The sequence below is a fragment of the Apus apus genome, chromosome 11 (assembly GCF_020740795.1).
Source record: "Apus apus isolate bApuApu2 chromosome 11, bApuApu2.pri.cur, whole genome shotgun sequence".
NCBI classification, from domain to species: Eukaryota; Metazoa; Chordata; class Aves; order Apodiformes; family Apodidae; genus Apus; species Apus apus.
In genome coordinates, this window is record NC_067292.1 from 20483784 (window position 1) to 20497188 (window position 13405).

Below are 13405 nucleotides of genomic sequence, written 5' to 3' on the forward strand. Positions count from 1 at the left end.
GCTAGAAAGAAAAGAAGCAGAAATTGGCACTAGTTGATGCTGTAGCCCTGCTGCCCAGTGCAGGCACTGGTCCCACCACTGCTGGGGGACTGGTCCTGGAGGAGGAGACCCTCCTCCTGAGCCAGGATGGGATGTGTTACTAAGCTGGGCTGGAGGGCAGTGTGGAGGGACGGGTACACACTGCTGAGCTGCTGCTGTCCCCATCCATCCCCTACGTCTCAGCTATGTGATTAAGGCCACTGCTTTCAGACAGAGAGGTTCCTCTGACGTGAGGGGCATGTGACCAAAATCCATGCAGGACATTGCCAGCACTCCCAGGTACCTCTGCACTGTGGTTCACCAAGCATCCCAGCCAGCAAGGCTCCCAGGGTGAGCCCACCTCTCCTGGCCCTCTCTGCACCCAGCCACAGCCAAAACCCACCCTCCACAGGAGGGTCTCAGTCCCTGCTGGAGGACCAGGGAGCCCAGGGCCAGCTCCATGGCATGAGAGGACACCACACCTTGTCCCAGCTCCATCAACACACTGACCTCCACTGAAACCACCACAGTGAAGCACCAAGAATCTGCTGCTCAGGGCTGATGGGCACTGCCCACCATGGCAATCAAGAGAGAAGCTAAAAATAGCAGAGGAAAAGCTAAAAAAAACCCCAAACCCAACGGACAAATTCCTGGATCCAAACTGCTGGAACTGAGGAGCTGCTGACAGAAATTCCTGAAAAGTAGAGTCAGGTCAGAGAGCTGACACCCACCATTGGAAAGCTCATGAGTCTCATCCAGGCTGCTGAACAAAGGAAACTGCAGGTCAGGGTGAGGTAAGGTGTCTACCTCCCCATGGACAGCGAGGAGACCAGCTGCAGGACACTTCAGGTGATGCCCATAGACTCAGCAGCTCAGAACCACAGCACCATCGTGGTTGAAAAAGACCTCGAAGATCATCAAGTCCAACCATAACCTAATTCTACCAACCATAACCTCATCTACCCCTTCAGTGCTTAAATCATGTCCCTCAGCACCACATCTCTATTTCTTTTCAACACTTCCAGGGATGGTGACTCCACCACCTCCCTGGGCAGCCTGTGCCACTGTCCAACCACTCTTTGGGTAAAGAAATTCCTTCTAATATCCAGCCTAAACCTCCCCTGGAGCAGCTTCAGGCCATTTACTCTGGTCCTGTCCTTATTCACTTGGGAGAAGAGCCCAACTCCCACCTCCCTACAACCTCCTTTCAGGTAGTTGTAGAGAGCAATGAGGTCTCCCCTCAGCCTCCTCTTCTTCAAACTAAACACTCCCAGTTCCCTCAGCCTCTCCTCACAGGACTCTTGGATCCTTGGCCCAACTAGTCCAAGCATCTGGAATTCAAGACCACCTCATTTCCCATGAACTGAGGAAACTTTTGCTTGGCTTGGTTTGTCAGTGCCTGTGTCCATCCATCACACCCCATGCTCTGCTTATCTGCTCCCTTCCAGACCAACCAAAAAAGGACCTGACACTATCTCCAGCTGCAGTTATAAAATTAAATCTCTGCTTTTTTCTCCAGCTGTCGTAGCCCAGAGTCTTTCCCCCTGTAGCTAAAGTTTTTTTCTTGGCCATGGAGCTAAAAGCTCTTGCACAGACCCTGGAGTCTGGAATCATGACACCAGTTTCCTCATAGAAGGCATCTTGCCCAACTCAATCTGCCACAGAAGGAGATGACAACTACAGCTCCTCCACGTGAGGTGCTGAACAGTCAATAAAGCCCCACGAAAATAATCTTTAGAAGTTCCTGGTCCACTCTGTGCACAGCACAACGGGAAAACCAGCCTGAGTTGGGCCTGGGAGACCTATCCAAGTGGGAATCTCCTGCCATGGGGGCAGCACTGCTGGGGTTGACCAAGGTCATGCAATGGGGCACCAGCAGCTGGCACAGACCCACTTCCCAGGGCCCCCTCCCTGCAGGAGGGGGATTTTTTACAACATCCAGCTGGTGGGCATGCTGGGCAGCAAGCTTTGGGGATCAAGCCAACATTTCACTGATGTCATGAAATAACTCAAGCATCTGCTGAGGGTCAGTTCCCTGGTGCTCCAGCAGCCTCGTCCTGCTGAAGCCAAGGGCTGGGAACAACACCCAAGGGCTCCCTGTGCACTGTTGGCACCTGGAGAGGACACATTTACGTTGTGTTCACCCACTGCCTCCACCACTGGGTTGGTGAAAGTCCTTCTGTTCTCAAAAAGCCTTTTCTCAGCAGAGTCCTGCCCTGGAGGAAGCTTGTGCTGGAGTGGGCAGGGAGGCTGAGGACATGAATGCAGCTCTTGGCTCCTTTGTGTGGAGAAGGACAATAAAGACCTGCCACCCAGCTGGGGAGCGTGGAGTGTGCTCCTGTGTGCCCTGCCACGGGCTGCAGCACCTACACCTCTGCTCAGAGGGCTGCCTGGGGCTCCTGGGACACCCAGTGCTGGCCAGAGGGAGAGTCACAGGATCACAGGATGGTTTGGGTTGGAAGGGACCTTCAAGATCATCTAGTCCCAACCCCCTGCATGGGCAGGGACCCCTCCCACCAGCCCAGGCTGCTCCAAGCCCCATCCAACCTGCCCTTCAACACTGCCAGGGATGGGGCAGCCACAGCCTCCCTGGGCAACCTGGGCCAGGCTCTCACCACTCTCATCATAAAACATTTCTTGTATTCAACCTCAATCTCCCCTCTTTTGGTTTAAAACCATCCCCCCTCATCCCATCAGCCCCTGCCCTTGTCCCAAGTCCCTCCCCAGCTTTCCTGGAGCCCCTTCAGGCCCTGGAAGCTGCTCTAAGGTCTCCCTGGAGCCTTCTCTTCTCCGGGCTGAACACCCCAACTCTCCCAGGCTGTCTCCAGAACAGAGCTGCTCCAGCCCTGGGATCATCTCTGTGGCCTCCTCTGGACTCTCTCCAGGAGCTCCATGTCCTTCTTGTGTTGGGGATCCCAGAACTGGACCCAGCCCTGCAGGGGGGTCTCACCAGAGGGGCAGAATCCCCACTGGCCCTGCTGCTTTTGTTGCAGCCCAGGACACAGTTAGTTTCTGGCCTGCCAGCACACATTGCCAGCTCATGTCCAATTTGTCACCCACCAGTACCCCCATGTCCTTCTCCATAGGGCTGTTCTCCATCCCTTTGCTGCCCAGTTTGTGCAGATACTGGGGCTTGCCCTGACCCAGGCACAGGACCTTGCACTTGGCCTTGTCAAGTATCACGAGGTTCCTATGGGCCCACTCCTGCCACGATCTCTCTGGATGGCATCCTGTTCCTCCAGCAAACCAACCACACCACTCAGCCTGGTGTCACCTGCAAACGTGCAGCACACTCCTGGCCCCAGAAAGAGTAATTCTTCAAGCAAAGCCACAGACCAGCTCCCTGTGCAATGCAGGAGCCAAGAACCAGCCTGACACACCTAGAAACATGCCCTGTTGCAAGCAGAACCTCATGACATCGAGCTGTGATGTGGCAGCAGCACTTCAGGCACCCAAATCTGAAGCATCTCCTGGTTATAGTAAACTGAGAAGGGGCTGGGACCATTCTGAAGGTGGCAAGATGCTGTCACGCCTGCCATGGGCCTTGCCAGAGGTGGGCATCTTGAGATCTGCAGTTATATCTAACCCCCAACATGAAGCAGAGAGCACCCACGGGGAAAGGATGAGTTGGAAAACACAGCATAACGAACACACTGGCACCACACACCCAGCCTGGGGAGAGCAGAGGAACTTCCACTTTTGCTCAGGGAAGAACGAGGATCAGCCTTGTCGTGGAGCACAGAGGGAGGAAACACCAGCTCAGGCAAACCACGGGAGGAGGAAACCCACACAACTCCAGGACTTACCTCCACCCACTTCCCGTTGACTTCCATGAAGAGGACGCAGAAGGGGTCGGATTTGGAAGTGACATCCCTGTCCAGAAGGTTCTGGCCACAGACAGACAACTCGACCCTGCAGACACAGCACTGGGAGCCCACGGGCCCCGCTGGCACGGGGGGCACCGTGTACGCCATGAACCCCAGGGACAGCAGCTCCGGGCACTCTGTGGGACAGAAGGGAGAGAAACCTCAGTGCAAGTAGAAAGGCAGAGAACACCGGTGGTGCCAGAGGGTCGGGCACAGACAGAGGGACCACATCCAGAAGTTCTGGGGCTGGCTTCAAAGCCAAGTCTCCCTGCCCAGTCATCATCCCCACGTGGCCACCACTCCAGGCAGACACAATGAGTGGGAGCCCAGCAGAGCACCTACAGCCCACCTTGGGTTTGCTCCATAATGAAGAATTTCAAGGAAAGGTAACATCTTCTGCTTGCACCCCACAACGGAGCTGGGGGGTCCCCAGCCTCTTCTTCCAGCAGGCTGAAGGTTTTCATGGGGAGGAACTACACTTCTACACTATCTTTCAGCATGAAAGACATGGACTTGTTGGTGTGAGTCCAGAGGAGGCTATAAAAATGACCAGAGGGCTGGAGCACCTCTCCTGTGAGGACAGGCTGAGGGAGCTGGGCTTGTCCAGCCTGGAGAAGGCTCCAGGGAGACCTTAGTGGAGGCTTTCAATACTTAAAGAAAGACAATAAGAGAGACAGAGACAGACCTTTCAGCAGAGCCTGCAGTGATGTGACCAGGGGGATGGTCTGAAACTGAAAGAGGGGAGAGTCAGACTACATGTAAGGAAGAAATTCTTCATTATGAGGCTGGTGAGACACTGGCCCAGGTTGCCCAGAGAGGTGGTAGAAGCCTCATCCATGGAAACATTCCAGGTCAGGTTGGACAGGGCTCTGAGCGACCTGCTCTGGTTGAAGATGACCCTGTTTACTGCAGGGGGTTGGACTGGATGGGCCTGCAAAGGTCCCTTCCAACCCAAACTAATCTGTGATTCTATGAAAATTGGTCATGGTCTGGCTGGTCCCAAGCCATGGACTATGGATCTAAGCTACAAGGGCTGAACTTGAGCTCTGCCCCCCAAACTGCCATAGGGAAAGGGGTGAGACCAACACCAGTTGGTTCACTGACGAAGAAGCCAGTCATGACAACCTCTGTGTGACCTGGTGCATGGGATGATTGACAGGGCCTTGATAAAATCCCTTGGTCATAAGAAGAGCTCACCAAACATCCACTCCCAAAACCATTTTGCAGTCCTGAATGTGCTTTACACCAGTACTAGTGCAGATCCCCAGCCCCACACCACAGCTTTGCCATCTGATGTGCAATTTACTTGGCAAAAACCACCAAAGATCTTCAACAGAGAGAAGGAAACGGGGGAAGAAAGAGAACAAAAAGCACTTTTAGACTCATTTATACTAATAAACCTTTGTGGCTGGGGTTGCTAGCAGAGAGAGCTCTTTTCAGCAGCTGCTTTCAGTACCTTTCCTCCTCTTTTTCAAGAGTGGCTCCTGGCTCATCCACTTTATCTGAGAACCCCAAACATCTGCCTCCTCCACCCTGATAAGCCACCTGCTGCTGTTTGGTGTTGAACCCCAATTCATATTATCTGTTTGTTTTTCCCAGGCACAAGCTGGGCTGGGAGCAGGGCTGCTGCCCTCTTCCATTGCAGCTTCTCCAGCTGGGATGGGGGACAGGGATGGGAGACCCCAGCACGGCTGGGAGACAGAGCCTGGCCCCAGCTGAGAGGAACACTGCTCCCACTTCCAAGCCTCCAAGCCCTCCTCTCCTGCCTGCCAAGATCTCTGCTTGGTGCTAAGGCACCCAAAACAAGCTGGATTTTAACCCTCAACAGTCACTGCAGTCTTTGTTGTTCAAAGCCTTTCGCATGGTCCTGCACAACATCCTTGTTTCTTAATCGGAGACACGGACTTGACAGATGATCCGGTTGGTGGGTAAGGAACTGGCTAGATGGTCACACTCAGGCAGTTGTAGTCTACAGGAAAGCTGGAGAGGGCTTTTTTTCAAGGGCTTGTAGTGATAGGATGAGGGGGAGCAGTGTGACCCATGTTGCCCAGGGAAGCTGTGGCTGCCCCATCCCTGGCAGTGTTGAAGGGCAGGTTGGATGGGGCTTGGAGCAGCCTGGGCTGGTGGGAGGTGTCCCTGCCCGTGCAGGGGGTTGGAACTAGATGATCTTTAAGGTCCCTTCCAACCCAAACCAGCCTGTGATTCTATGAATTATCATAGCCCACTGCTCAGGGCAAGAGAGGTGCAATCATTTCAGCTTCACAGGAACCCAGAAAGATCCCCAGAAGAAGAAAATCCCCATCCTGGGCTGCTCACACATGTACACATCACTGAAAGAGCACCCATGTCCCTTCCACCAGCAGCTTCCCCTGGCCTGGACCAAGACTGTCTCATGGTGTCACTCCCCATCCACAGCAGCAAGACACCAAAACTGGCAGTGGTACACCCCAATGGTGGCAGTGGGACACCCAAACAGTGGCATGCATGGGCAACCATTCATCTACCACAATTTGGAAGAGAAACAGATGCAGAAGAAAAAGTCCTCCTGGCTTATTCACCGTGAAGCAATCGAGGCCACTGGGGTGATGGCTCCAAAATGCCCATCCCTGCTGGAGCTGCCTCTGCTCCTCTCGAGCCCACGTTGCCAGTTGCAGCTAAAAGGAATATTTTACTTCTTTCCTTTCTTTAATGCACAGATCATGTAATCGATGTCTTAAAATAGCCAGGCTGTTCTATTTATGCTGCTGCCTGTCTGCTGCTCCCTCCGAAAAGCAAACACGGGGCAGCTGTGCTGGCGCAGCCCTGGTCCTGCTGGAGATCTGGGCAGGGTTTTTCCATCTCCCCTTCCCCCCAGATCTCAGCGCTGTCTCACAAAAAGCAGTGGCAGCAAATGACTCCGTGGAAAGAGCTTTTTCCCAGGGCTGGCAGGCACCAAAACATCCTCTCGACGCACTGCACATCGCCTGTGCCCCAGCCCCTGGGCTCGGCCCGCACGCTCCCCCAGGAGGGCACGGCCAAAGGGGGAACAGGGAAGAGCCCTGAAAATGCTACTAGTGCTGTCAAACTTCAGTGATCTCTCTTAAAGGAAATCAGATTTATTTTCACAGGGAATACCAGGCATATTTGAAACAGCCCCAGAAGTACTGATATCCACCAGGGATCCCATGCAAAGTCTCTCTGGGTCCCTCCCGGGAACGTCCCTCTCTTTCTCTGGGATAAGCTGTGGTGTCTGTAATAGCCCACAGAAGTCACCTGTCACTCAGTTTGCCCACTCTGGTTGCCTCACTACAATCTACTGCAACTGTAGGAGCAAATTTCCATTCTGGAAGGGAAAAAAGGGATGAGACTCAAAGAGGTACATTTGGGTTCCCAAAAGCACATATGGGAGCTCACAGGCAGAGGAGACGCAGCAGTATCCGAGGGAGAATGAAGAGCAGGTGTAAATGGGTTGTCAGAAGCTTGAGGCAAAGGACAGGAGCAGGAGGACACAGCAAAGAGACACCCCGAGCAGCAGAAAGGCAGCACACATGGAGCTGGAGACACCATGAGAAGCCACCCTGACGACAGCCCAAGACAGCTCCCCATGGCATCAAACCCCACACCAGCCCCTTTCCTCCCCTGTCACCAAACACACTCATCTCCATAGTCATTTTGCCAAACAAAGCTGTTTTCCTCTCTGTCTCCCCTAGGAAACCCAGTGGATTCACCAGCCTGTACCTGGTCTTCACACACAGCCTCCTTCCCTGCTGTGTTCCCTTGCATGTCCCATCACCACAGCCCTGGCCCCACGTGCCCAGCCACCCCGGGAGGCAGAAAGAGGGACACTGGCACCTGGGAACTCCCTGCAGGATGTACCCTGGGTACTCGTGGCCATCAGAGGATCCTCAGGGCTCCTGCCAGGCTGGGAAAGGCTACATGCTCCTCCCAGCATCCCAACACAGGCAACAGGGCTGGGGCTGAGCTCCAGTTCTCCCAGTTCCCGGCGATTTGGGATGGATGCAGCAGAGGGGGATGCCCAGGCCAGGCTCTGGTTTCCAGGCTGGCACTCCAGCCCACAGCCCTGCCTGTTGGCAGGAGCCAAGGGGACGGTGCTGATACTGTGGGGCCTGTTGCAGCAGGAAAAAGGGCTTCAGGACAACTGAATTAAGAGATTTCCCCAACAAACAAACCCTTCCTGATGGAAACTGAGCCTGATGCTGCTCCACCAGGTAAGGCTGCTCCTGCCCACAGCCTGGTTTCTTGTGAAACCCTCTCCCAGGTGAGGTGTGACATGGCTGGGCCACCTCGCTGTGACAGCGGCTGCTTCTTCCCTTCTTGCCCAGGCAACAGTCACCCACAGCACCCAGCTCCTCTCAGACCTCTGACCAGGAGAGCCCCCAGACCTTGGCAGGGTTGAGTGCCAGTGGAGACAGAGCCCTCCTTGGCCCTGCTGGCCAAGACCCCAAGCAGCTGCACCCACCGGAATGTGGGCAGAACCCAGACAGACTTCTCTAGTGGGTGATGATGGTCAGCAGAGCATGCAAAATCACCTGAGGTGTCCTGGGAGTAACAAAAGACAGGAAAACCCCAGGGAAAACCCCATGGCACCAGAACTAGACCCCAAAGGGGCTTCACTCCAGAAAGACTCCGTCCCCACTTCCCAGCCAGCACCAGAAGATGCTGCACCAAGAAGGGCAGCCATGCCCAGCCGCCTCAGAAACCACAACCTCCCAGACAACACACTGGGAAAAGCATGGGAGTCTTCCCAAGTCCTGTGGTTCATGCAGGGAACAGGGATAAAAGCCCAAGGGGGAAACTGAGGCAGAAAGGGAGGATGAGCCAGAGTCCCAGGCCAATGCACTGAACACAAGTCCATCCCAGCAGCACTTCTCGTGTTCAGGCACTTCCAAGAGGTCTTTGGTGGAATGAGGCACTCAGTGGGGTGAGATGTCCCCTCGCTGGCATCTTGCTGCCTTCTCCACTTTGCTCTAATATGGTACCAAGCCACTAGGTGAGAGATAAAGGAACTGATTTCAGGGGAGAGAGAAGCAACAGGCAGCTTTAATGGTCCAGGAAAGGGTTCAACATCTCTTTGGTGGTCGGAGAGCTCTAAATCCATTAGCATGGGGATGGTTGGCTTTGGCATGTAGGGTGTTTGCAAGGAGCTGGGGGGCCCAGCCAGCAGCACCACCAACTCCTTGGGGTTCCCAAGGATGGGCAAATTGTCCTTCTTAGCAAGATCAGGGAGGGCCAAGAGAGTGGGACAGCCTCTGCTTCCCTGTCTAGGATGAGAGGCAGGTGAAAGGGAACACACAACAGTCATAAAACCTCCCAGGGACTTCCCAGTGGTCCCTTGTCATGGGGATCTCCTGGGTGAAGCCACCTTTGCTCCCTGCAGAGGGGACACTGCAGCCCTGCCTCCAGACACCCCCAGGCAGCTGGCTGGCTTGAAGGAGCCACATGGTGGGAGAAGAGGAGCTGTGACACAGCCTGTCCCACCTATGGGTGCCACTGCTGGGTGTCCCAGGGACACCCCCTGAGAGCCCAGCCCCAGCCTCAGCTTGACCCAGCAGCCAGTGGGCAGGGGCCAGGCTGGGGGACAGGAGCAACCCCTTCCTGACTGCCATATCCCAGGGCATCCTGTGGAACACACAGGGACAACTCTCCATCCATACGAAGGTGCTGGAGCATCAGCCTCCCCAGTGCTCTGCAGAGTCGGGGCAGTGACAGGTCCCACAGCAGCATCATCTATGGCACTGCAGCACCAGTGTAACCACACCTGCTGATGTATGTGAGGCCCTGAGGGGAAAGGGGATCAGGAGACATCATTACTGCTGGCTCATCACTCTGGCAGAGAACAGAGGAGTTCTCTCTGTGGCCCTGACCTCAGCTGTGGCATGCAGCCATCCCACCAAGGCTGGAGAGGACAGGGCCACCCTTCCCTGCTTTCTACAGACCAGCTTGGGCAAAGCTGCTCTGTGTTGTTCCCCCTCACCCCCACTCGGGGGTTCAAGTCAAGGCTGCCCACCTCCTGTTGGGATTTCAGACCATGAAGAGGGCTGGAGGCAGCTGGAACAAGGGAAGATGCTCTGAAGAAGCTGGATGGATGGAGTAACGTTCCCCTGGCCCAGGCCCAGGAGCACAGGGCCTCCCTGTGCTGCCCATAAAGCACCGAGCTGGTCAGTGCTCGTCTTGTTTTTAAAACACCCAACACCTGAAAAGCCAGCTCAAAGCATGTCCCCTGTCCAGCCCTGAGCCCAGGCAGCTCAGGGTCCCCCCATTTGTCCCCATGGGACCACCTGAACCTGTTCCCCTGGCTGTTCCTGCAGCCAAGCAGAAACTGGAGGTCCTGGGGGCTTCTCTGCCCTGGGCAGCCGCCCTGTGGCTTGTGCTGGGACAAGGACATGGGGGACAGCAAGAGCCCCTGCACCCTGTACCCGTGCCAGCGGCCCTCTGGGGGGAGGCCAGTCCTCCAGCTGTAGGGACATGGCTGTAGGGGCTGCAGGGTCACTGACCAGCAGGACCCATGCCCGGGCAGAGGGACTCACACCAACAGAGACACCGAAACTGGAGATCTTGGGACTCCAGGGACACGGCACTAAAACCAAAAACCTTCCTGTCCTTCCGGCACCGACCCAGGAAGAGCTGGCCCTGGCACCGGGGCCGAAGGGCAGCAGCATGCCTTCTCCAGCCCACTCGGCACGAAGCCTGAGGTGTCACTGCACTGTCCCCACAGCAGCTAAAGCCACTCACCCAGAAATCACGAGCCCCGAGGAGCCGCAGAGCCGAGAGCTGCGGAGGGCAGGGCAGGGCAGGGCCCGGCGCGCAGGGGACGCCGCTTCCGAGGGGGAAGGCGAAGGGCTCCGGGCGGGCAAGCGAAAGCAAAACCCGCTGCTCCGCACCCGGCCCGAGGGTGACGTGAAGGGCAGGGCCCAAGGAGCTGCTGGACTGTGTGTTGGGAGCGCTCGGAGACCAGAACGTGGCAAAACACGCAACGAAGTATTGCCTCTAAAGCGGAGAGCAAACAGACGGGCTCTGATGGCTGCTGCCAGACAACTGCAGCCCGGCAGCCTCTGCAGGAGGCAGAGCCCAGCACTGCTGCATGTCCCGTGCTTCCTGCATGTCCCGTGCTCCCCGCATGTCCCGCACTCCCTGCATGTCCCGCACTCCCTGCATGTCCTGAGCTTCCTGCATGTCCCGCACTCCCTGCATGTCCCGAGCTTCCTGCATGTCCCGCACTCCCTGCATGTCCCGCACTCCCTGCATGTCCCGCACTCCCTGCACGTCCCGCACTCCCTGCATGTCCCGCACGTCCCGTGCCCACGGCAGTGCCCTGCTCCCAAACCCGCGTCTGCTCCTCGGCGCGCAGACGCTCCGCGCCGGCTGCGCAGGGATGAGCAGGGGCCAGCGAGGGGCCGGGCAGAACAGCGCGCAGCCGCGGCCCCCGGGGGCAGCCGAGCCGCACAGCCCGGCCCCGCACAGCCCGGCCCCGCACAGCCCGGCCCCGCGTGTCAGAGAGGTCCCAGCAGCAGCCCCCAGGGAGGACAAGCGTGCAGTGCAGGTCCATCTCATCCCCACGGCAGCCAGAGCTTCAGAGCCCTTCCCTGAGAACATACACATCCATTACCAGGCAATTCCGTGCAACGCTCAGCACTCACTGGCTGCTCATGTCCAGCTTCTCATCTCCTCCCACCCCAAGTCCTTCTCCTCAGGGCTGCTCTCCAGCCATTCTCCCCCCAGCCTGGATTTGTGCCTGGGGTTGTGCCAACCCAGGGGCAGGACCCTGCACTTGGCCTCATTGAACTTCATGAGGTTGGCAATGCCCACCTCTCCAGCCTGTCAAGGTCCCTCTGGTGGCCTCCCTTCCCTTAGGGTGTCAACCACACCACACAGCTTGGTATCATCAGCAAACCTGCTGAGGAGACACTCAATCCTACTGTCCATGTATCCAACAAAGATGTTAAACAGCACTGGTCCCAATACTGACCCCTGAGGGAAACCACTCATCACCTGCCTCCACTGAGACACTGAACCATTGACCACAACTCTCTGGGTGGGGCCATCCAGCCTATTTCTTACCCACTGAGTGATCCATCTGTCAAATCCATGTCTTGTCAGTTTGCAGACCAGGATGTCATGTGGGACAGTGTCAAACACCTTGCACAAATCCAGGTAGATGACATCAGTTGCTCTGCCACCATCCACCATCTCTGTAGCCTTGTCACAGAAGGCCACCAGATTGGTCAGGCATGACTTGCCCTTAGTGAAGCCATGTTGGCTGTCACCAATCACCTCCTTATTTCCCATGTGCCTTAGCAGATTTTCCAGGAGGATCTGCTCCAGAATCATGCTGGGCAGAGGTGAGACTGACCAGCCTGGAGCTCTTGGGTCTTCCTTTTTCCCCTTTTTAAAAACATGGGCTATGTTCCCTTTTTTCCAATCTGGGAACCTCATCAGACTGCCACGACCTCTCAGATGTGATGGACAGAGGCTCAGCAACTGCATCTGCCAGCTCCCTCAGGACCTGTGGATGGACCCCATCATTTCCCATAGACTTGTGCCCCTTCAGGTTCTTTAGATGATGATGAAACTGTGCTTCTCCTGCAGTGGGGGGGCTTCATTCTCCCAGTCCCTGCTTTCATCTGCTGTAGCCTTTGCAATGAGGCTGGAGCACTTGCCAGAGAAGACTCATGCAAAGAAGTTCTTGAAAACCTCAGGCTTCTCAATATCCTGCATAGCTAGGTCTCCTGTTTCCTTCAGGAGGGCTTTTCCTTGGTTGTCCTTTTATCCCCAACATACCTATAGAAGCTTTTTTTATTGCTCTTTACATCCCTGGCAAGATTCCATCTGAGATTTGGCTCTCCTGATCTGATCCCTAGGCTGCTCAGACAACAAAATGTGGCAGCTACAACGAGGATTACACCTGATATATTCCTGACCCCCTCCCAACAGCTTTAGACACCACTGGAAGGAACGGAAACTCAGTTTAAATGCCTGTGTAGCCCTGGGCTTGCTGCTCAACAACAAAACTTGTGTTCCCAGCTTGTCTCATTTTTAAAACCAGCCTCACAACAGCTCCTGTTTTTTCCTGAATCCTCAGCTTCTGGAACTCAGTGATGATGGAAAATCCAGGGCTGGGGAACAGGCAAGTATTTGAGACATGAGCTTTTTCCTGCTGGCTAAAGGCAGAATGTCTGACAGCTCCCAAACCCAAAGCCTCAGCTGAAGCAGCAGGCAAACAACAAGTGGAGACCTTTGTGCTCAATACCACACTTGTTTGTGTTCTTGAGAATTTAACAATATTGTTATGATCCCCAAGCTCACCTGAGTTCCCGGGAGTTACTTTTTCCCCTGCTCCTGTGATCTGAAGCAGTAACCTCACAAAGCCAGCAGCCAGGAAACTGAGCCAAAGCAGCAAAAAGTGATGACTCAGCTTACTCAACAAATATTTTACAGAGGTTTTAAAGACAAACTGTAAGATCTGGAGGGGGAAAGAGAGTTCCATTCATTTTTTTCATGCCACCTTGAGGTTTTGCATCCTG

The 13405-nt window shown here is 55.4% G+C and overlaps 1 protein-coding gene across 3 annotated transcripts in view; it reads right to left on the reverse strand.

Moving 5' to 3' along the window:
- CPNE2 (copine 2) overlaps positions 1-13405 on the reverse strand; it is a 54477-nt gene that overhangs the window by 38390 nt on the left and 2682 nt on the right. The window contains exons 1-2 of one of the 3 annotated variants that reach the window (XM_051629375.1): positions 10617-10679; positions 3825-4021 (exon numbers count right to left, since the gene is read on the reverse strand). In XM_051629375.1, the coding sequence (XP_051485335.1) occupies positions 3825-3992 (168 nt within the window). In that variant the 5' untranslated portion in view covers positions 3993-4021; positions 10617-10679. Of the gene's footprint in view, positions 1-3824; positions 4022-4569; positions 4586-10616; positions 10680-13405 lie in introns of those variants that run through there. The other 2 variants (XM_051629373.1, XM_051629374.1) reach the window with 2 other exon arrangements.